The sequence below is a fragment of the Castor canadensis genome, chromosome 1, assembly GCF_047511655.1.
Source record: "Castor canadensis chromosome 1, mCasCan1.hap1v2, whole genome shotgun sequence".
Classification (NCBI taxonomy): Eukaryota; Metazoa; Chordata; class Mammalia; order Rodentia; family Castoridae; genus Castor; species Castor canadensis.
In genome coordinates, this window is record NC_133386.1 from 137,698,135 (window position 1) to 137,721,057 (window position 22,923).

The 22,923-nt window shown below is 43.7% G+C and overlaps 2 protein-coding genes across 3 annotated transcripts in view; one reads left to right on the forward strand and one right to left on the reverse strand.

Moving 5' to 3' along the window:
• P4ha3 (prolyl 4-hydroxylase subunit alpha 3) overlaps positions 1-22,793 on the forward strand; it is a 65,699-nt gene extending 42,906 nt beyond the window's left edge. Inside the window, exon 13 of the mRNA XM_074083285.1 lies at positions 57-22,793. Within this exon, the coding sequence (XP_073939386.1) occupies positions 57-127 (71 nt within the window). The 3' untranslated portion in view covers positions 128-22,793. The remainder of the gene's footprint in view (positions 1-56) is intronic.
• The window catches only part of Ppme1 (protein phosphatase methylesterase 1), a 52,847-nt gene continuing 42,285 nt past the window's right edge, over positions 12,362-22,923 (reverse strand). Inside the window, exons 10-14 of one of the 2 annotated variants that reach the window (XM_074083294.1) lie at positions 19,257-19,428; positions 18,436-18,480; positions 15,535-15,599; positions 14,800-14,867; positions 12,362-13,528 (exon numbers count right to left, since the gene is read on the reverse strand). In XM_074083294.1, coding sequence (XP_073939395.1) covers positions 13,510-13,528; positions 14,800-14,867; positions 15,535-15,599; positions 18,436-18,480; positions 19,257-19,428 — 369 coding nt within the window. In that variant the 3' untranslated portion in view covers positions 12,362-13,509. The remainder of the gene's footprint in view (positions 13,529-14,799; positions 14,868-15,534; positions 15,600-18,435; positions 18,481-19,256; positions 19,429-22,923) is intronic. The other variant, XM_074083297.1, reaches the window with a different exon arrangement.

Sequence of the window (22,923 nt, forward strand, 5' to 3'; positions counted from 1 at the left end):
GGTGCCCAGCCCTGGAGCCGGCCACCAGCTGACCCCTGCTCTCTCCCCTCTCCCAGTGGCCAACAAGTGGATCCACGAATATGGACAGGAATTCCGCAGACCCTGTAGCTCCAGGCCTGAAGACTGAAGTGTTGGCGGGGAGCAGCTGTGAAATCCTGGGGCCAGGGAAGGAGAGGAGGGAGAGAACCACTTCGTGGAAGAAGGCCCTGTCAGCATTGCTGGCTCCTTGCAAATGGGAGGCAGTGAGTTCTTTACCAGGCCCCCTGAGGATTATTTACATTTTCATCTGCTCCAAGAGTCAAGTCGGAGTAGAATAGACAATTCAAAGGAGGGCCGGTAGGTCTGAGAGAAGTTTCTGGAGCTTAGACACTCTGTTGGAAGTAGAACTTATTGGCAGTCTCTGGGTTTGGTCAATGGGGTTTTGCCACTTTGATCTTCGACAACAGGGACCCAGTAGTGGCAGTGAGGACACCTGCAGGAGGGGCTAGCTCAGCCCCCGTGACTTTAAGCCCTTCTTCCTCCTGACTTCCACTGCACCCGGGGCAGTGATCATGTCTGTGCCCCACAGTACATCACATGAAGATTTTTTTAAAGTAAAAATAATCTTTTTCTTTTTATATGATCATTTTTTAACACAGTCATTAAAAATGTTTACTAATCCTTTCCCCACTCAGAATATGCTTACATTGTAACGTTGGGTGGAAAGTAGATTATAACATTTTATTAGTTATGTTCTCCTCTCAGTCTGACTCACCTCCTGCTCCCCGCTCACCACATTCCAGCTGCTGACATTCTCTTTGTTCCTCAGAGTCACTGTGTTCCACACTCCCACCTCTCAGGCCTTCTCATTGGCTGTTCTCCCTGTCCCCACAGCCCAGCTCTGTTCCTTCCATTCTTGGCTCAGTGTCCCTTTAGAAGGGCCTTCCCTGTCCACCTACCTTCCCACCACTTTGTATTATTAACTGATTTCATTCATTTTCTTCTTGACACACACCTGAATTGAAATGACTCCATTCCTTTGTTGTCTTCCTTGCAGGTGAGTGCTCTAGGGTGCCCACTACTTTGTAAATGCCTCTATTACACCCCCCAGTGCAATGAATTTCAACATTTGTTTAATTGCCAGGCTGCTTGCACTAGTCTCTGTGCTCAGAGTCCTGGTGGAATTCCCAGAGGGTCTGTTTCAAGTAAGTTGGCATTCAGCGTTTTTGCAAAGGCATCCTTTGAGTTGCGTTGTGGAAGGGAATTTGTACAGAGTCTAATGAGGAATCTTTCCCAGCAGTAGGAGGAGAGCTGTGGCTGCAGCAATAGGTCACGGTGATATTTGAGCGCTGGTGCCAAGGTAACCCTGAGGCTACTGGGATGTGGGTGTGTCTTGCTCACAAAGAATCCACACAGTGAAAGGACTGGGTGGTTAGACTGATGTTGACTCTGCCCCTTTCCTCCGTGGGATCCCCATAGCTCAGCTTCCTAGAGCTCAGTGGCCCCTAGAAAGGGCTCCTGCATTCTGATATCCAGCTTCCCCAAGCATTGCCAAGCATGGTCACATCCCTGAGTGTGCCAGGATTCTGGAAATTTTACTAAATGACTTACCTACCCAACCCGCCTCCTCCAGCTCCAGAGGAATGGGCCTGAGATACAACACTACTGCATGCAGCAAAACTGCTTCCCTTTCTTCTGAGTCCAGACTACTCAGAATGCCAGGACGTATGAGCCAATCACAGCAATACCATGCATGTGAGCTTACTGAGATGGCACTGCTTCAAGGATTTCATGCATTAGTTAATGCTAACCCCAAGGGGTGGAAAGTTATTATCCCCGCTTTACACACAAGATGACAGAGCGAGGACCCAAGGTCCCACGGTCTGCCTTGAAACCTTGTGCACTCAACACATACGCTTTTAACAGTGTCTGAGGTGCCGCAATTATCAAACAGCTTAACCAGGTAACTGAAACCCAGGAGCATGTGATTGCAGACTAAGCAACAGCTGCTTATTGAGCACTTTCCAGGAGCAGGCCCAGGGCTCAGCTGGGGTTGGGGGTACCGAGGGGTTCAGGGCACAGTCCTTGGGAGCTAAGCCAGTAGGAGGATGAGACAAAAATGTTTCCTAAGTTGCAGCATTGAAGCACAGCAAGAAAATGTTTCATGCAAGAAAATATGAATTATCACTCAGAGGAAGGGAGTCACTGTGATTTGGGGTAATCTGTTTTCTGCTACTACAACAAAATACTTGAGGCTGGTTATTTTATAAAGAACAGGCTTACTTAGCTCCCAGTTCTGGGGGCTCAAGGGCATGGCAATAGCATCAGCTAGGACCTGCTGAAGGCCTGATGGAAGATGATATCCTTATGGCAGGAGTGTGCATAGGGAGAGATCACAGGGTGAGGCAGAAAGTCAAAGAGAAATTCAGGGCTCAGGCTTGCTCTTTTGTACCACCACTCTCTGGAGAACCAACTAGGGTCCCACAAGAACTACAGAAATTCCTTCCAAGGTCACCCTCAGTGACCTACTTACTTCCTACTAGGTTTCACCTCTTAAAGGTCCCATCACGTCTTAGTGTCACCACACTGGGGACTGAGCTTCCAATGCATAAATCCTTGGTGACACACTCAAACTATAGCACTGAGCAAGCCTCATTTGTTTATTCTAATTGCACTAACTGAGTGCCTACTCAGTGCCAGGCCTTTGCTAGCATTCGGGATAGAGAGGGTAACTAGACATTTACCCTATCAGACCCTCAAACCATCACAGGACCATGTAGCCTTGAGTGGAGATCTGATGAGAGGGCACTGGGACCCAACAGGCTTCATGGGAAGGGAGGAGGGCTGTGAGCAAGTCTTGAAGATGGGAGGCTCCACAGAGGTCAGGAAGGAGGGCCAGGCTAGGCCTGCGATAGGGGGACCGCCTGTCCCCTGAACTATGAATGATAACACCTTACTTCTGGCCAGGATATTGGTTTTCCAAACCCCTTTTCACTCCTTCTCCTGAACCTCACCTCCCTAGGGAGGAAAGCAAAGAAAGTGCTGTGGAAAGTGAGGTCTGATGGTCAGCAACTCACCAGGGTGGCACAGCAGAGCCGGGGCAAGACACCTCCCCCTTGGTGTCCCTCCCCAGCGTCCTTCCCACTTAGTGCTTTCAAAGCCAAGTCCCTCCACCACACCACAGCTAAAGTAACAAGGCCTCATTCTTTTATGTTTGCACCAGTCTCCATGTCCTCTGAAAGTCTGACTAGTCCAGTAGAAAGTGGTGTGTGGCTTCAGAGTCCCACCAGGGTGTAGTGGGTAGGTAACTAATTCTAAATAGGACTGAATGCTAAGAGGCAGCTTAGGTAGCAGTGTTTGTCCAGCATCCCCAAGGCCCTGAGTTGGATCCCCAGCACTGCGGGGTGGGTTGGGAGGTGGGAGTGACTATGGCTTGGGCATTGCTTGTTTATAATTTTGTTTTTCCTGCCTTGCACTATTCTAACAGCCTTGTCCAACCTGGACTCTTGGCCTTGCACTGCACATCCCTTGCAAGACCCACTCCAGTTATTACTCTTTACATTCATGACTGTTATCATTAGTGATCATGTCATCTTTTACTACAGACCAGACACTATGCTAAGAACTTAGGAGTACTTATTTCCTTTTTCACAATGCAATAAGCACTAGAATGTCTGTTATACATGAAATTGAGGCAGAGAAAGTAAAACTGGCCTGAGGTCACATAGCTATAAAGTAGCAAAATTTAGATCTGTCACCAAAGATAGGCAGCCCTCCCTTGCCCGTATCCTGTTATCTTTGCTCACATTGTAATGTCTTTTGGAGCCAAAAATTTTAGGGAGCAGCCTACAACATCTTACCAGTGTTGAAGAGGTCTATCCAGTGTGCCTCTGCTGCCTACTGGCCAAGAACCTGTCACATGGAGATATTTGTCAAATACATGAATGAATCATTTTAGTTCCACAAACACACCTTGCTGGGTGCTTCATGAGAATCCAAGTAAGTGAGGTGGCCCACTCATTGTCCTTGAGACAAAAGTCGCTCATCCCCCAAATGTTAGAACAGGGAAGGGGACATAATGGAGAGGAAAGCTGCAGTGCTCTTCCTAAGGGTTGTGGGGCCAGAGAGGGCTGAGAGGGCTTCCCTGCTGGAGCCCCAGGAGCACAATGTGTGCCAGTAGGGGGAAAAGGGCAGGGCCACCCCACCCATCTCCCTTTACACACAGTGGGCAGAGAAAGTTGTCTGGGAGAAGGAAGCAATAGGGTGTTGACTCTGGGAACTCCTGTCCAGCAACACCAAGAGCAGCACAAAATACCCTTTCATGGCACCACTCAAAGAGTGCCCTGTTTGGGGACCTGGCTAAAGCCAGGAAAAGCCAAAGGAGCCTGTGTATAGGGGTGGATGGGGAGAGAGGGACATTTGTTGCAGTTGCTGTGTACACAGCAGATCTATGAAATCAGTTAAAAGTGGGGGAGGGGGTAAACATTCGTGCCACTCTGCTAGTTCTGCAATGCCCCATGTCATTCCCAAGCATTATTATCCCTTTTGGCACAGGAGGAAAGTGGGACTCAAAAGAATGATTTCCCTGAGCAGAGCCAGAATCTTGGAGCTAGGAAGGTTCCTCCACCTCCAGCCCCCGACCAGTGATTTCCAGACTTTCTCTTTCTTGTTTTGAAATCCTGTTTTCCCCACTCGGGAACAAGAGCCAGTCTTTTTCCCTCATTGTCCTCATGCTGCATCCTCTAGATTCACTTTCTGGTACAGGATCCCTCTCATTGAGTACCTGATCTGTCTCTTCCCCTATGGTTTGAGTGACAGGAGGGCTTTCCAGTCCCTGTAAGGGATGCATTTGCATTTGAAATAGGAATCTTGGTGAAATAAAGCATTCTCTCAAAAGAATGAAGGGCTATAGATGAATTCTAGGCACCAGGATAGCTGGGTCAGTGTTTTTGGCCAAGGGTTTCAGGGCATGATTCAGAGGTGCAGAGACAACTCTACAGGTACCCTGCTTAAAGTTCACCACACTTTCAGAAGAGGCACAGCTATAAGACATAACCACCAGGCTCCTGCTCATCTGCTTGTCACCTATAGCCACCTCCCCTGGCCAGAAGGGGGAAGTGACTTGTCCATAATTCCAGTGTGTCAGAGCCAAGGTTCCCTGGCTTAGAGGCCTGTGCTCTTTCCAAAGCCCCATAGAATGTTTCTGTGAACAGGAGCACAGTGGGTAAATGCTGGCAGAAACCCTCTATGATGTTTCAGTGGGCACAAATTGTGTGAGCTCTGTCATTTATTCGACTAAGTCCCACTGATGGTGCCTCTGTGCCACGTCTTTGCTGCAGGTAGAGATTCTACGACGACTGACTCTCCATTACTGAGCTCCTAGAAAAACCCTGCCCCCCAACAATTTTAGTGAAATCATTGTGAGAATATTGACATATGTGAAAATAGTGAAGAGAAATAACATCCAGGCTGGCATGGTGGCTCATGCCTGTAATTCCAGCTACTCCAGAGACAGAGATTGGGAAGATCATGGTTCAAGGTCAGCCTGGGCAAAAACTGGAGACCCTATTCCAAAAATAATGAAAGCAAAAATAGCTGGGGGTCATGACTCAAGTAGAGCACCCACCTAACAAGCACGAAGCCAAGTTCAAACCCCATACCACCAAAACAAACAAAAAGAAACAAAATTCTACAGAAGTCACAAGAGACACGGTTGTATCTTCATGTGATGGAGCCCATGCGACATTTAATTTGAACCTTTAATGATAAGGCGTATGTCTGTGTTATGCAGGTGTGAGAATTTCTTGGCCTGAATCACTGATGTGTGTCTCCTGAGATTAACATTTCTCCAACTCTCTATTATTTATCTTTGTCCGTACTAGGGATTGAATTGACCTCAAGGCTAGGCAGGTTCTCTACCATTTGACCCATGCCCCCAGCCCTTTTTGCTTTTAGTTTTTCAGATAGGGTCTTGTGCTTTTGCCTAGCCTGGCCTTGAACTGTGATGGTCCTGATATCTGCCTCCCAAATGGCTGGGATTACAGGCATGCACCACCATGCATGGCTCTCTGGCTTGTTTTCTCAGATAGGGTCTTGATAACTTTTTGCCTGAGCTGGCCTTAAACTGCAGTTCTCCTTTGTCTACCTCCTGAGGAGCTGGGATTACAGCCATGAGCCACCACACCCAGCCCCTTCCAGCTCTTAAACAATCCAAACCATTTTCTTTTGATAAACCTACAATTTTCTTTAGTCCTGGAAATTCAGGTATGTCACCATATGAGAGATTTTTATCTAAATGTATGTTTTACAATGTTTTTGAAAAGCAGGCTTTTCCCTAATGAGCAAATAAAAAATTGTATCAAGTAAGAATTACCCCATGATGCGCTCCAGGTTCTGGGGCACCAGAATCTGTTTTTGACTCTTGCTGTAAAACAGAGTTCGCCCTGGAGGAAAAAGGTCGTCCTGCTGCCTCTCCTTCGTCAATTCTGTGGGAGCCCCCCCCAGTGCCTGGGGCTACAGATCTCCTTCCCTTTCCAGCTTCTCAGCCCTTCTGTCTCTTATGATTGTAGATGCGGCAGGCAAAGCAGGCCCCAGTGCCCAAGCCAGTAGCACCAGCCCGTATGTCCAACTCTCCAACTCTGAAGCCCTCGGTGGGTGCTCTGCCCAAGGTTACCACATTCACTCTCCCTCCACATCACTGTCTTGGAATGCAAAAATTAGAGAAACACAATGACATACCACTTCGCACTTGGTAGATAATTTTAATAGGAAAGTAACAAGTATTTTTGGAGAGGTTTGTAGAAATTGGAGTTCTCATGCATTGCTGGTGGGAATACAAGAGTGCAGTCACTATGGAAGCCTGTTTGCAGTTTCTCAAAAAAATGAGACCTAGTATAGGGTGCAGTGGTTCACACCTGTAATCCTAGCTACTAAAGAGGTAGAGATCAGAAGGATAGTGGTTTAAGGACAGCCCAGGCAAACATTTAGCAAGACCCTATCTCAACCAACAAAAAAGTTGGGTGTGTGGTGCTCGCCTGACATCACAGCTAAGCAGAAAGCAAAAACAGGAGGATCACAGTCCAGGAAGGTTTGGACCTAAAAGCAAGACACTATTCAAAAACTAACTAAAGCAAAAAGGGCTGGCGATGTGGCTCAAGTGGCAGAGCGCCTGCCTAGCAAGCAAAAGCAAGGCTTGGAATTCAAACCCCAATACCGCAAAAAAGAAAAAAAAAAGTAAACATAAAATTACCACATGGCCCGGTAGGTTTCACTCCTAGGTATATCTGTCTGGTAGGATGGAAGCAGTCGCTTGAACAGGAATCTGTATACAGTGACATTACTCACAGTAGCCAAAAGGTGGAAGCAATCCAAGAATCATAAAATATGATATATGTATACAATGGAGTAATAGTCAACTATGAAAAGGAATGGCGTTTTGATATATGCTGCAACATGGATGGACCCTGAAAACATGCTCAGTGAAATAGCCAGGCATGGAGCATAATTGCATGATTATACTGCTAAGAGTATCTAGAATTGGCAAATTCAAAGACACACAAAGCTGAATAGAGGTTCTCAGGAATGGAGGGGTGAGGAGGAAGAGGAAATTATTGTTTAATGAATACCACAGCATTGATGATGTTAATTATATGCTACAGAACTGTACTTTTTTTTTGTGGTACTGGGGCTTGAACTCAGGGCCTACACCTTGAGCTCTCCACCAGCCCTTTTATGTGATGGGTTTTGTTTTTTTTTTTTGAGATAGGGTCTCATGAACTATTGGCCAGGGCTGGCTTCAAACTTTGATCTTCCTGATCTCTGCCTCCTTAGTAGCTACCTTTACAGGCGTGAGCCACCAGCACCCAGCAGGAATTGTACGTTTTTACATGATCAAAATAATAAGCATTATGTTTTATATATTTTTTATTTTTTTGGTGGGACTGGGATTTGAACTCAGGGCTTTGTGCTTACAAAGCAGGTGCCCTATTGCTCGAGTCTCACCTTCAGCTCACTTTGCTGTTGTTATTTTGGAGTTGGGGGGAGCTCAAAAACTATTTGCCTGGGGTTGGCCTCAAACCTCCGTCCTCCCAATCTCATCTTCCCAAGTAGCTACGATTACAGCATAAGCCTCTGGTGCCTGGCTTTTTTTTTTACATATTTTACCAGTAACCCGCCCCCCAACCCCCCCCAAAAAATTCCTCCTATTGGGCTAGAGAAGGATTTAAGAGTACTGTGCAGCACTGGGCCCCAAGTGCACGCCAACTTCAACTAACTGCTTGAAAGCAGCACCACTAAATAGGGCTAGGGAAAGGAAGCTAATGGACCTTGGATTGATGGGATAAGTAGAGGGACATATGGCCTTGGATCAGAGGCTTTTGCCTTAGTTTCCCATTTGAATTCCCAATCAGGATAAATACTCCCCTTGTCTTAGCACCATGGCATTTACTGTTTTTCCTTTACTCAGGAAAGTGTTTCCTGCACTTCAAACACATACGTTTCACTTAACCCTAACAATACCTTGTGAATTAAGCATTATCACTCTTTTTAGAATGATGAGCTAGAAGTTCTGAAAGTGATGTGCCCAAGGTCACCTGGCTGGTAAGAAGCAGGCTGCACTGCACTGGGAGTGTGTCTCCTGTCACCAGGCCCCAGTCTTCTATGTACCTGCCTTACTCCCCTCCCTCCCCCCAACCATCTCTCTGGCTAGGGACTGACAGGCACACACTGGTCTGGAAGTCATGGCCTGTGCTCTAGTCCAGATGGTTCTGCTGGGTGGCCTTGGGAAAATCTCTGTCAAAACTGCCCTTCCACGATCTATAGGATGTTGCTGTTGACCTGCCTGCCCTGCCAAGTTTGAAAGTGAAATGCTTTATAAATGGCACATCTATAGTGTCGGTTATCTTAAGCTTACTCCTGATCACTCATCAATAAGTGGCATGACCATCAATCATTGGGAAAATGATCCCACCACTCAGTTAACTACTCAGGTCATCCACCTGGAAGGCCAACCACTTGACCACGCTCAGGTTCCACCTGGCTACAGGCTGGAGTTTTTCTAGCAAACAGCTGAGAGAGGAAGCCAGCACAAGGAATAATGATGCCTAGGAGTTTCCTTAACTAGCTGAGCCCTGTACCCACAGGAGAGTGTATTGACTCTGGCTGCTGACAGGTGACTGGCTGAGGCAGGACAAGAGGTGGCTCCAAGACCGCAAACAAAACTGTGCAGGAACGAGTAGGACTGCCTTGTTTTCCCTCTGCTGCTATTACGGGCTTTCTCCTTGTGTTTCCCTTGTTAAAGTCTAAGTTTAACTCCTGACCCCCAGGACTAATGGCAGACCCCACAAGCCAACTTAATGGTCTTTGACCCCTCTCTCCAAATACAGATTCTGCCTTGTTCACTCTACCTCCAAAATAACTGAGACCACCCCTTTCTCTCACCTTTGTGGGCTCTGTCATAGTTTAATATACCCTTGTCTTTACCTGGACTCTAGTGCCCATCAACCCATGCATACAGGTTACCACATGACTTTCCTTAAAAACAAAACAAAACAAAACCAAAAACCTGATCCTGTTACATCCCTGACTACTGTAACTTCTGGAAACCCATTCTTCCCTCTCAAGGCCTTTATGCTCCAACTCTTGCATCTCCTCTCCTGCTCATCTCCTGTCTCAGCCTATTATCCAGCCATAGTAATCTTCTTACCAGTTCTGAACTAACTCTCAAGTCTCCAGGGCTTGTCTCTGCTGTTCCCTCTATGCAAAATGAACTATCTTTCTTCACCAGTTCAAGGTTCAACTTGAATGCTACTTCTGCAAAACCTTCCCCATCCTTTTCCAGAGGTTGTTTCTCCCATAACCTTTATAACACTTTGGTCACTATTTCTATAATGGTCTCATTAGACTGTAAGGTTTTGTTTTGTGTTTTCTGGTACTGGGGATTGAACTCAGGGCCTTGTGCCTGCTAGTCTCCAGCCCTTTTGTTTTTAGTTTGCTTTTCCAATAGGGTCTTGCTGAGTTTTGCTTGGGCCAGCCTCAGATGGAGCTCCTCCTACCTCTGCCTCTCGAGTAGCTAAGCTCACACCATGATTCTAGCTTGGTATGTCCCACCATGCCAAGCGTGTTTCTGAAATAGGGTTGCATTTTGTCTGGGCCAGCTGTGAACCACCATCTATGATCTTCCTATCACTACTTCCCAAGTAAGTGGAATTACAGACATGCCCACCATACCCAAACCTTATTAATTTAATTTTAAGGGACTCATTATTTACCTCTCCAATATCTCAATAGATGCTTGGCACAGAAGAGGTGCTCACATTTGCTTAATCAGTGAGTCATGAGTACTCATTAAAGATATCATAAGTGAACTCGGGAATGGTCCCTTTCTTCTGCCTTGGTGTAGCCGGCACTTTTAGAATCAGAATGCATAGGTGCTGTCATCTTAGTCATGGCCATGGACAAGTCATTTCACTTCTCTCAACTTTGGACACTTATCACATATACAAAAGATGAGTGGAGAAAGTGCGTTAGTACAGCATTTCACACAAAGCTCAATTAACTTTTTTTTTTTTTTTGGTGGTACTGGGGTTTTAACTCAGGACTTTGCTAGGTAAGCACTCTATAACTTGAGCCACACCTCACTCTTTTTGCTTTATTTTTCAAATACAGTCTTGCACTTTTGCCTGGGCTGGCCTGGGACTGCAATTCTACCACCTCTTCATCTTGAGTAGCTGGGATTATAGGCATTCACCACCATGCCCAGTCTCAATGAATGTTTAACTCAGGTTTCTTCCATCAAGCCTATAGGACTAATTTTCCTGGTCACCTTTTTCCTGCTCTTTGTTTTTGGCGGTACTGGGGTTTGAACTCAGGGCTCTACCAGTTGACCCATGCTCCCAATTCCTTCTCCTACCCTTTTAAGTCAGGTTTCTGGGTCCAAATGACTTCTGCCAAGGGCCTCTTGAATCATTCAGGAGGTAGTGTGATGCAGAAACAATCTAAGTTTCAACTCTGACACTGTCATTTTGGAGATGAATTTGGATCTGCTTTCTACCTAAAACTCTTATGTAGGGTTTCTCTGAGGATTAAATATCTAAGTAAATTGGATGACACTCAAAACTCAGTAATTATGACTTGTCTGGTGAACAAAAAGTACTAGGAATGCCTCTGAAAACCATGTAAGTGATCATGCTGCCCCCCAGTGGACAAGGGAACACACAGCACAAAGCCACTCCAAAAGACAGTCACTCTCTCCTGTGAGCAAGTGCTAGGGAGCACACTTTACATGGAAATATTCAGGGCACATCTAGACCAGAATTACTTTGAGATTAACATACTTGTTTGATGCAGATCAGCTCTGACTCAATAGTTTTGGATTGGGGGCAAAATCTGTAATAGGCCTCCAACGTGGTACTGATGATAATCCCTCATGGGTCATTCTGAGTAAAGGTCTGTAACATAGCTGTGACATAACAGGAACTATTTATTAAGTGTTTGCCACATGCTAGTTAGCAAGAGCACTGGCTGGCCTATTTTAATGTACAAAGTCCTGCAGCTTGTGGCAGGTTAGGTGCTATTTATCTCCATTTTCCAGATGATAAAATGCCAGCACAGAAAGTAGACTGCTTCATCACACAGCCAGTGAGGAGGAGTAAGCCTTGGGTTCTAGTTTAGGTAGCCTGACTCAGAGTCTACTAGGAAGACTCCAGTGTGCTGTATGACCTAAGGGGCTGGGGAGAGGCTGCAGCAGGAAACCAGCAAGAGTACTGAAGTGAGAGAGAGGTTAGGGTAGGAAGGAAAAGGAGGACATGATATAGAGAGCAAACAGGACTTGGTGGCAGACTGGATATGGGGATAAGAAAGGGAATAGTCTCTCAAAGGGGGGAGGGGATGTTTTCTAGGTGTCTGGTTTGAACAACTGGAGACTTGGTAAGTACCCCTAATTGACCTATGAAACACAAGAGCAAGAACAAGTTTCAGGAAGAAGGTGAGGTCAGTTTAAGAAATGGTCAATATGAAGTGGCTCTTGGTCACCTGGGAGAGACATGAGGAGGTAGGCGGACCTACATGTCTAGAGCTCGGGAAATGATCTGGGCTGTGGATAAAGCTTGGGTGTCGGTATCAGTGAAGCTACCCATGAGTGACTGAGGTCACACAGGCAAACTGCCCTATTCTTGGCCAATGGAGGTGATGGGACTGGATTATCAGTTCCCTGGATTACAGTGGAGACTGACTCTGTCCATTCCACTGGCATCAGATCTGGGGGAGCAGGCAGAACATAAGTGACTGATGGCCTACAGGGCAAGAGGTTTTTGGAGTTCTGTGATAACTAAGTCTAATTTAACTGCCCTTCTGCCCATTGATCAGCAAAAACAAATCCATAGAATAAAGGTTGGGAGATATTTATTTTCTTTAAACAAGATCATAAATAACAAAGAAACAAAGTAGGTCCCAGACTCTGGACCATGCAGCAGGACAGGGATAGGAAGTTGTTGGGGTGAAAGGTGGAAGGGGCTACACATCACCTAAGACAGTCACAGAAAGATGGGCTTCAGGAGACTCCCCCTCCCTGCCCTTGGAAATGGTGTGCCTGGGCAGCAGGAGGAGGCCGCAGTGCTGTGATGAGGCAGCTGGACGAAGGCAAAGACTGGGGCAACTTGGTTGTAATGTTTTTATGTAGAGTGACATGAAATCACAAACGGCAACGAGAAGCTGTGGGTCTAGAAGAGGCAAGCGGGTACTCTGTGCACCTCCAGGGAACAACTATGAAAATGGTCAAATTTGATTATTAAAAACTATTCCAGAGGCGTTAGCCTGTGGCTTGTGCATGGGCTGTATTTAACCTGGGTTGCTCTGTGACAAGCAAGGGCTCAAGAGGCCCCTGGAGCAGCCTGGCCTCAGCCCAGGACAGGTGCCCAGACATGTGGGAGAACAGCGGCTCACCCAGATGGGAGGCCAGGTGTTTGGGCTGTCTAGACCTAGTTTTCAGGCTGGTCTCTTGTGGTGCTTGGCCTCTCTGGGTCTTCCGATCCTGGAAGAATAAGACTGGGATAAAAAGGTACCTGACAGGTGTTTTATTTGAATGGGAAAAATAAGGACCACTGTGTACACTGTCCATCCCCTGAGGAGGGCAAGACTGTGCCAAGAGCAATCTCAAGGAATGGAGGTCCCTGAGCCTGGAGAGACATTTGTAACCAGGTGCACTGCCTGACAGCAGGAGTCAGAGCCCAGAGTGGTAGTTCTGGAGGCTTTACCCTAGGCAAGGCAGGGAGAACAGACAGGGACTACCCCTTTACAGGTTAGGGGTAAGAGCTGGAGACCCTGAAGTAGGCAGACTAATGTTGGACAAGGGCCCTGGAAAACAATGCTTTTGGCAGGTGTACACAAAAGGGTTTGTGCATCTGGGGACGCCCATCTACAAGGAGCCGGTGGCTGGGCAGGAAGGTGAGGAGGAGACAGCAGCATCACAGTGGCCTCTGGTGCGACGTATTTACAACAGAGCTCAATGTATAGGGAGGGGAAGACGGCAGGTCACTAACAGCCAGGAAACACACTGTCAAGAGTAGAAAAGAGAAGGGAAAACAAATTTAAGCTCCCCTCCTCGTCCAACTTATCCTGTCTCTTCTAGGAAGTGCTTCCTAATGACCACCAAGGCCCCTGCTGGTCTGTCCCATCTCTTCACAGCTCTACCCAGATCCAGACAGAGGGTCTGCTCTCAGTGTATAGCTCATTTGACCAAAGCTCCAAATGGTTCAGGGACCCCAATCAAACACTGTTTATTAAGTGAAATTAAGTCTTCATGGGATCCATCAAGGGTCATTTGCTAGAGGGATGGTACAGCATAAGAGTGTCACTTTTGTGGTCACTGTACCAGGCTCCTGTCATCATCTCTGTTGTCCATTCTGATCTTCCAGGCCTAGTGTTCAGAGTTGTCTAAGGCAGAAAACATTTCTTCTTCAAACTCTAATGAGGGTGGTGAGCAAGTTCTCTTGAATCCTCACCAAAATCAGAAAAGAGGCTGTCCAATGCCAAGAGTGACACCTCATTTGATTTACAGGCTCTCTGAAGAGCAAGAGCCTTCTGCAACACAGACTAGGAGCTCAGGAGGCAGGCCAGGACTGCTTAGTTTGGGTCTACATGCCTCTCCTTTCTCCTCAACAAAGAGCCCAACTACTCAGATGTATCCCTAATCAGATAAAGAGCTTCCTAGGATGAGAGGCCTGGTCTACTTTCTTGCTAAAGACCAGTGGTTTTCTCACTTTTGCTTCCCTTGAGACACCTGGAAACGTTTTTGGTTGATAGAACTATGTGTAGGAGGTTCTACTGGCATTTTGTAGGTAGATGCCAGGGATATGGTTAAACATCCTACAGTGCACAGGACAGATGCCTTCCCCCCCAAAACAAAGAATTACCCACCCTAAAATGTCAACAGTGCTGAGATGAGAACACTGCTCTACATTTCCACACAAACTCCATGTCTTGCCCAGCTCTGCTCAGAAGGAGGCAAGACCTCTCTGGATAAGGAATGATTGATATCCCAGCCAGCCACCTCAGAGAAGGAACATCTCAAGAAGAAACGTACATTGCAGTGGGGGTGGAAGACAAGGCATGACTGCACCGCAGCCAATGCCCCACTGGACCAGAGCACACACAATCGGGGTGACTTTGTAGAAACACACACCAGGCTCTGTGGTGAGGAGGAGGAATACAGGCTTTGTGATCCAGACTAGGCAGGGCTCAGGCAGAAACAGTCACAGGCTTGCAAATACCTGAGCTTAGGATAGACCAGCACTTCTGGGCTCTTATACCCTTGTACATCCTTACCACTGGAATCCACCAATGGGCTCAGCAAACCTGTGCCGGATCAGGAAAGTGGCAACAGCTTCAGCTACCTGGAAAGGAAGAGATATTCCAGGCCTTATGAAGTGATGGTGCTTAGCTTTGGAAGTCCTGTGGGCTTCAGTTGGAAGATTAGGCTCCCTTGTGTCCTCTTAAATCCCCTCAGTGTAGGTAGCTTGAAATCAAAAGGACATAGGCTAGAAGACTCCTCCCTTCCATCCTAGTGATAGCTCCAGAGAGGTCAAGAGGAATGAGGGCTTATTTACCCCGTTACAAAATGGACTGGTGGAGTGGTTTAAGCAATAACAGCACCTGCCTAGCAAGCATGAGGCCCTGAGTTTAAACTCCAATGCACCAAAAAAAAAAAGAAGTTACAGAATACCCCTTTCCCTTAGGAGTCCATATTAATTTCTAACTATGAATTTAGGGTACAGCTTCTACCCTCAATCATCCTTCTTCCATCTGGCTTTAGGAGTAATGAAGAAGCAGAGCTTAAGATCTTAACTTTAGGGTCCTGGGATGAAATAGCAGGGTGCCAGCAGCTCAACCCAGACAAACAAAACTAAGACCATAGGCAGTTGCCAGGAAAGAGCTTGGGAAGCTGGTGGAATTGCATAGGCCTCTAGCAGCTGCTGCAGGTAACGTGGGCTGAGACCTGGGCTTTGCCAGCTACGGTACTCACACAGTTGCTGTTTTACAGTCATTAAGCACCACACTCACCTTGTCAGGGGCGTCCTCATGCACTGCATGGCCACACTGAGGTAAAACCTGCATCTGGAATTTCCCTGGAGAGGAGACAAAGCCAGACAAACTCAGAGACTAAAGAGTCCTCTCCATACCATCTCTGCAGTCTCACAGGTCACTTTGGGAGCCCAAGACCTTCCCCCGCAAAACTCTGGTTCTAATTACCAAAATTTTGAGGAGGATGTTAACTTGTAACTTGTCATTTCCATAAACAGGCTGGAATTACTGTTTGCTTTGTATCCCTAACAGGACCCAACACAGGGCTGGGGCACTGAAGAGGTGCTTAGTAAGTCTTGGATAAATGAATGAATGACTAGAGCCAAAACTTGTAACTCCAATCCTCCTGGTCTTTCTATTAGACCAGCCTCTTTGGAACTGTGGAAATAAGTAATTGGGAGAATTCCTACATACTAATAACTCTGTGCTGGGTACACATAAAGTAACACGATCAGAATAATCCTCACAATTATTCTATGAGGTGGGATTATTTCTAAACTCTCCCATTTCACAGACCTAAACTATTGCCTAATTTTTTTTACCCAAACTGTATCATGAACAATTGGTGGGTTTCTAAGATCTCATAACAAATTCAGCTGATTTGAACTTAGTGCTGGGAAAGCTGTGGCTTAGAATCTATGCAGACTTAGCCTTTTCCCTTTATTCTGTTATAACTCCCAACCTAGTCAATTACTCTCTATACCTATGGTATACATTATTCAACAGCAAGGTGGTCTTGGCAGAGACCACACTGAAGAATTAGGAGGGCATCTAATAAGTATATTAGCTATAATGTGCTTGCTGGACACAATGAAAGGCATTGTTTGTCAGATTCTTACTTAACCCAAACCTTCTCATTTGAATCTCATATACTTGTACTGAGATATATCACTATCTACACTTTATAGATGGAAAACCCAGGATTAAAGAAGTTGGCAATTCATTTAAGCCACACAATCAGTAATGGTGATTCAACCCCAGGACTGTGATTCCTAGGCTGGTTGGTGATCAACACCGATTTAAAATGCTATTCCAATCAAGGTCAATTGCTTTCAGAGTCTCAGGGACCTTGTCAGTTTTCTATCTCCCCAGCAGCAAGCATAGGTCTTGCTCAGAAAAGGTGGCTTAGGAAAGTTTTGCTTGAATTGAATTTTAGCACATCATATCTATGCCCAGAGTGACCACCAACAGTGTTATTAAGGTCACAGCCCCAGCTCATGGTCCTGCCCCAGGTCTCAGAAAGCAAAAGACACATGAGTCTGGGAACAGAATTTTGTAAGCCATTCAACAGTCTTTGAAGAACTATTATGAGGGAACAGAGTTATTTTCTGTGTGGATGACTTGAGGAAAGCTAAAGGAACAGTTTGAGAGACATCCAAGCAGAGTTTGATGGGCCAGGACTAGAGCTCAAGAAACAGGGGTAAGTAGGACATATAGCTTTGGGAGTAATCAGGGTTTAAATGGAAGCCATAAAATCATCCAGGGAAACTAAGTAGAAAAGAAAGAAGGTCAAGAACAAAATTTGCTTAAGCCTGAAACCTCCATCTCAGAATTGGCACCAGTTCTTCCATAACCCCCAAAGCTGTGACGCCTGCTGACTTCACCTTCACCAAGTCTTTCACTCAGACTAAAGCAAGAAACTCTAGAAAGTTGGTCCCACTGTCATATGGCCCACATGTGCATAGTACCTAATGTGTCTCTTTCCTACTCATTATACCTCATAATCCCTTTAAGGCTAGCATTGATTTTTCTCATTTTATACAACAAGACTCAAACTGAGGGGGGTCAAGTAACTTGCCCAGGGTAAAAAAATTAGTAGAAAAACAATATTCAAAACCCATTTCTTCCAACTTTGGAGCCCTTGCTTTTACCACCTCACTATGCTATCTTCTAAACAGATTTTTTACCCCAGTATCTGGATTATTTTGGATATTTCCCTTTCCTAAAAAAATTCTAACAGTGTGAACATCTCTGTTCACATTAAATACCTACATAGTAGTTTATGGTTTTAAAACACACTGACTTATTTTAACCCTTAAAATTGAGACATAGGCAGTTATAGTTCTCATTTTTAGTTGAAGAAAAAAAGACAATCACTGTTCAGAAAGGGAAATATTGCCTATAATCATGGTGAGTCAGGAGAAGAGGAGGATGTCAAACATAGGTTTGACTCTAAAGTTCATGCTCTCTCAATTATACCTAACCATTTACATTACTGCCTGTTTCTTTGCCCCAGAAAAGGGTCCAAGGCATATATCCAGAGGAGTGTAAATCGATATATTAGGAGAGATAATTGCATGTCTATGTTTATTGTAGTTCTGTTCACAATAACTAAACCATGGAATCAGCTGAGGAGTCCAACAATTATACATAATACAATGCTACTCAGCCATAAAGAAAAATGAAATTATGTCATTTGCTGGGAAATGGACAGAACTGGAGAACATGATGTTGAATGAGATAAGCCAAGCTCAAAAAACCAAGTATCACATGATTTCACTCATTTGTGAATTCTGGACCTAAAATGATAATGGGACATGAATGCAAAAGGTGGATGGTCTGGGAAGCATATGGGAGCAGGAGAGGGAAGGAAACGATACTGAGGGGTGAAGAGGATCAAATATGCTACATATGTATATATGAAGACAGCATAATGAAATCCACTACACACTTTGAAAAAGGAAGAAAGTAGAGAATGGGAATACAATGAGTGGGGTAAATGTGTTCAAAAAGTACATTGTATGCATGTATGGAATCACTACAATGAAATCCTCTTGTATTATTAATATATGCTAATTCAAAAATATAATAAAACTATTTTAAAAATAAAATAACAAAAGAAAGAAAGAAAGAAAAGGGTACAATTTCTGGATAACTTACCCTGCATCTGGCCAATCGTCAGATCTTTATCCAACCTATCAACACCTAGAGCAAAAGAAGAGAATCTGTAAGTAGCTCACTAGGAAATGCCCTGTGAAATAGATTTTACTATTCAAACACTAAATAAAACTGTTACAAAGCTGTAAACATGGCGACATTCTCAATTCATGTTAACGCCAATCCGAACTCCCAGAGTTTGCAGTCATGTGCTCATTTAAAGATGAGGTTTTACTGTTTTGAGTCTCAGAACATTCAGAATATTCTTATCCTACTGGATATAGTGTTAGGAGGAAGATTTGGGCCATCCCATTTGGATGCTTATGCTTAGTTAGGTTAGGGATTGGATATGGAGAGGTAAAGGGTACAGATGAGTGAGGATATTGCTTTACTTTGGAAGTTACTACCCAGTTGGCTAGCAGTTTTAATGAGGTGACCTCCAGAAGATAATATACTCACACTAGATGGATTGAACTATGTTCCCCAAAATTCATATTGAAGTCCGAACCCCAAATGGGACTGTATTTAAAGACAGGGCCTATAAGGAGGTAACTATGGCTAAATGATGTAATAGGATTAGTGTCCTTATGAGAGACACCAGAGAGCTGGGTCTTGCTTCCTCTTGGCCATGTGAGAGTACAGACAGAAGGCAGCTATCTACAAACCAGGAAGAGATCTCTTCCCCAAATTCAATCTTACTGGTAGTCTGATCTTAGACTTTCAGCCTCCAGAACTGAGAAAATGTGCATCTGTTGTTCAAACCATCCAATCCATGGTATTTTGTTAAGGCAGCCAAGTTGGCTAATACACACACATACACTTACCAGCCAAGAGCAGCAATTTAGGAATAGGACAACTAAGAAAGAGATTGGATAAGCCTCGGAACCAGCCATCCCAGTATTTTTCTGTTTTTGCCAGTTCAATTCTCCAGGTATATGGATGGTCTTTCTTGGTCTGCAGGAATAAGAGTAAGTGCTGAGTCTCCAAGGGTAATCCCTGGAGGAACAAGATAAAAACTAGGTTCCTGGAGAAAGGAAAGGAAAAGAAACTAGCACTTATTAAGGACCTACTATATCTAGGACATTTTAATATACATTTAATCCTATGAACAGTCTTGCGTAGATTGTATTTCCATTTTTAGACAATTACAAGTTTTCTTTTCATACTTCTTATTAGGTTTCTTTCCCTCCTTCCTTTTCTTTCTTTCTTTTTTTTTTTTTTTAAAGAAAAAAAAGATTTAGGGTCTCACTGAGTTGAGGTCCAGGCTGGGCAAACAACTAGACTCAAGCAATTCCTCTTGCCTCAACCACCCAAGTAGCAGGGACTACAAGTGTGTACCACACCACCCAGATACTTCTGTTATGTTTAGTGAACTTAGGAAACTTTATTAGGATCAGGAAAGTAGCTGGGCACTGGTGGCTCACGCCTGTAACCCTAGCTGCTCAGGAGGCAACGATCAGGAGAATTGTGGTTCCAACACCCAGAGAAATAATATGCAAAACTGTATCTCAAAAATACCCAACACAAAAAAGGGCTGGCAGAGTGGGTCATGTGGTAGAGCACCTGCCTAGCAGGCATGAGGCTCTGCGTTCAAACTCTAGTACCACCAAAAAAGAAAGAAACAAACAAACATAAAAAATTGCAGGGGCTAAGATCGACCTTTTCTTATACCCAGTTGGAAAAAAGGGAAAGATCACGTTATGGTATACAAAATGCTTACGGTATAATATTAAGTGAAAGAAGCAGAATACAATGTATCATCTAAATCAGAATTGCTACTGGACAAATGTGGTATACATATGGGAAAAATATGGATGGAAAAGTTGAAAATAGCTTTATTTGTGGGTAGAGTACTTTTTTCTCACATTTTGATTCATGATAATGATATAATGCCCCTACAATAGTAATTCTAAGAAAGAGGTATTATATAAATATGAAAAAGTATCAATGAAAAAAATGTCATGTTATATCTTGACAGTTGGAAAGAGGATGGGCACACAATATGCAAATATTAAGTGAACAATAGATGATCCTCTATACTTTTCTGCATTGTTGAAATAGGTAAAATATTACAATGGAAATAAATCATTGGTGTACTACATCAACCACATCATAAAAATCTACAAGTGAACATGGGACAGTGATGTATTGTGTTAAAAATCTGTGATTAAGTTGTCCCCACTACCCAAAATAATCTATAGATTCCATGCCAATCAAAATTCCAACGACATTTTAAAAAGATGTCTTTAAGATCTTAAAATCATATGCTATCTCTTTTTAAAAAATCATATGTAATCTCATGAGACCCTGAATAACCAAGTATTTTCAAGAAAAGGAACAAAATTAGAGGACTCATACTCTCTGATTTCAAAACCACTACAAAGCTGCAGTAATTAAGTTTAGTACTGGCATAAAAACAAACAGACCAAGGGAATAGGATAGAGAGCCCAGAAATAAACACTCAGATATATGGTCAAATGATCTTAGACAAGAGTGTCAAAAAGACCACCCAAATGGGAAAGGACAGCCTCTTCAACAAATAGTGTTGAGATAAATAAACAAATACATATCCATATGCAAAAGAATGTAGATAAACAGATGAATGGTAAGTATATTAAAGAATCTGACATCAATAGTCATTAGGGAAATTTAGATCAAAACCACAATCAGAGCTGGATGTGGAGGCACACTCCCATCAGTACCTGGGAAACTGAGGCAGAAGGATCTTCAGTTCGAGGACAGCCTGGACTATACAGCAATACCCTGTCTCAAAACAAAACAAAAACAAAAACCACCCACTAGGATGGCTTAGCATCAGAGAGTTACAAAACAGTGTTGTTAATTACAGAAGCTTCATATACTACAGATGGGAATGTAAAGTGTTGCAACTCTTCGGAAAATAGTTCTTCAAAAGTTACACATAACTCCACTCTTAGGTATATACCCAAGAAAAAGAAAAGCCTGTATGTCCCCATAAAAAGTTGCAAACAAATGTTTGTACAGTGTTACTTACAATGGAAAAGAAGTGGAAAAACCCCAAATATTCATTAACTGATAAATGGACAAAAAATACAGCATATCCATATAAAACGGCTAAAGACGTAAAAAGAAACAAAATACTAATAAATGCTACAACATGCTTGAAAACTTTGCACTTAGGTAAAAGAGGCCAGTCATCAAAGACCACACATTATGTAATTCCATTTATATTTAATGTCCAGATTGAGCAAATCTTTATAAAGACAGAAAATAGATTAGTGAGTGCCTGGGGCTAGGAGAGAAGCGGCTGCTAACAGACGCTCATTACTTAATACACTTCAGTTTGCCCTGTGAGCACAACTGCTGGGGCTTATAAAACCATGTGATGGTATTTATTTAAAAAGTGCAAAGAAAAAATGAGTTGGAATTAAAAATTGAGGCTCTGGGTATGTTTTAGTTCTAACTCTTATGTGTGACCATGGGAAGTATCTGTATCTGAGGGATAAAAGGGTGTTTATACCAATTTTTTGCTTGCTTTTTAAAATAAAGTGCCTGTATTGTATTGTCCATATTTTAGAGTACAATCTCATTCAGTACATTTAGTTTTATAAGTCATGAAGCCAAATCTCTGATGGGCTATATCAGAGGCACAAAGTCTAGAATGTGTATATTCACAATGGTGTACATTTTGTGCCTTGAATTACTTTGGAAGGTGTATTGGGAAACCTGAACAGTTCCCACTATCTTCATAGGAATTTTATATGTATTTATGAAGATGATTCAGTATTGTAGTAAATCTTGGGCATGGACTAATTTTGTACCTCTTCATACTCGTATTCCGCACAATCTGTATATATCACATCAAATTTAGAGGTATGACCTTAAATTTAACTTTTAAAAACTGGTGATAATATCTACAATGCAGAGCTAAAATGAGAATTAGAGATGATAAATGTGAAGTGCTCATATAGTTCCTGGCACATAAAAGGTAAAAAGTAATTGTATCAGACTCTCAAATCTACTAAATACTTGCTTGGCCAACTTGGGCGAGTCTCTTTACTTCTGAGCCTCAGTTACTACACTGAAATATGGAAGAAAATCTCCCCTTATCTCACAAGACATTGGGAGGACCAACTAGATCACTCATTATTTATACCTTTAGAAACTATAAAGAGGCACAAAGCATTATTCTGATCATTAATCTTCATTAAATTTAAAATACTGTTTATGAAAAGTGTACTCTCTAAATGCAAAGAAGTATGTGCTTATCCCAAGTCTATTACCTGCCATTAGTAAGATGTTTATAAGCCATCCTGGAAAGTCTGCTGCTCAGAAACACTGAACATTTCAAAAAAAAAAAAAAAAAAAGCACTCCTTTCCACTACTATCTTCAAACCAGTTTTTCAGCCAGCACGCACTACTTACACAAACAGGACCTAAATGCTGAGGGAAATTCATACAGAAAATCAGTTTCTGCCCTTAAAATACATACTTTGTTTTGCTTAGGATAGA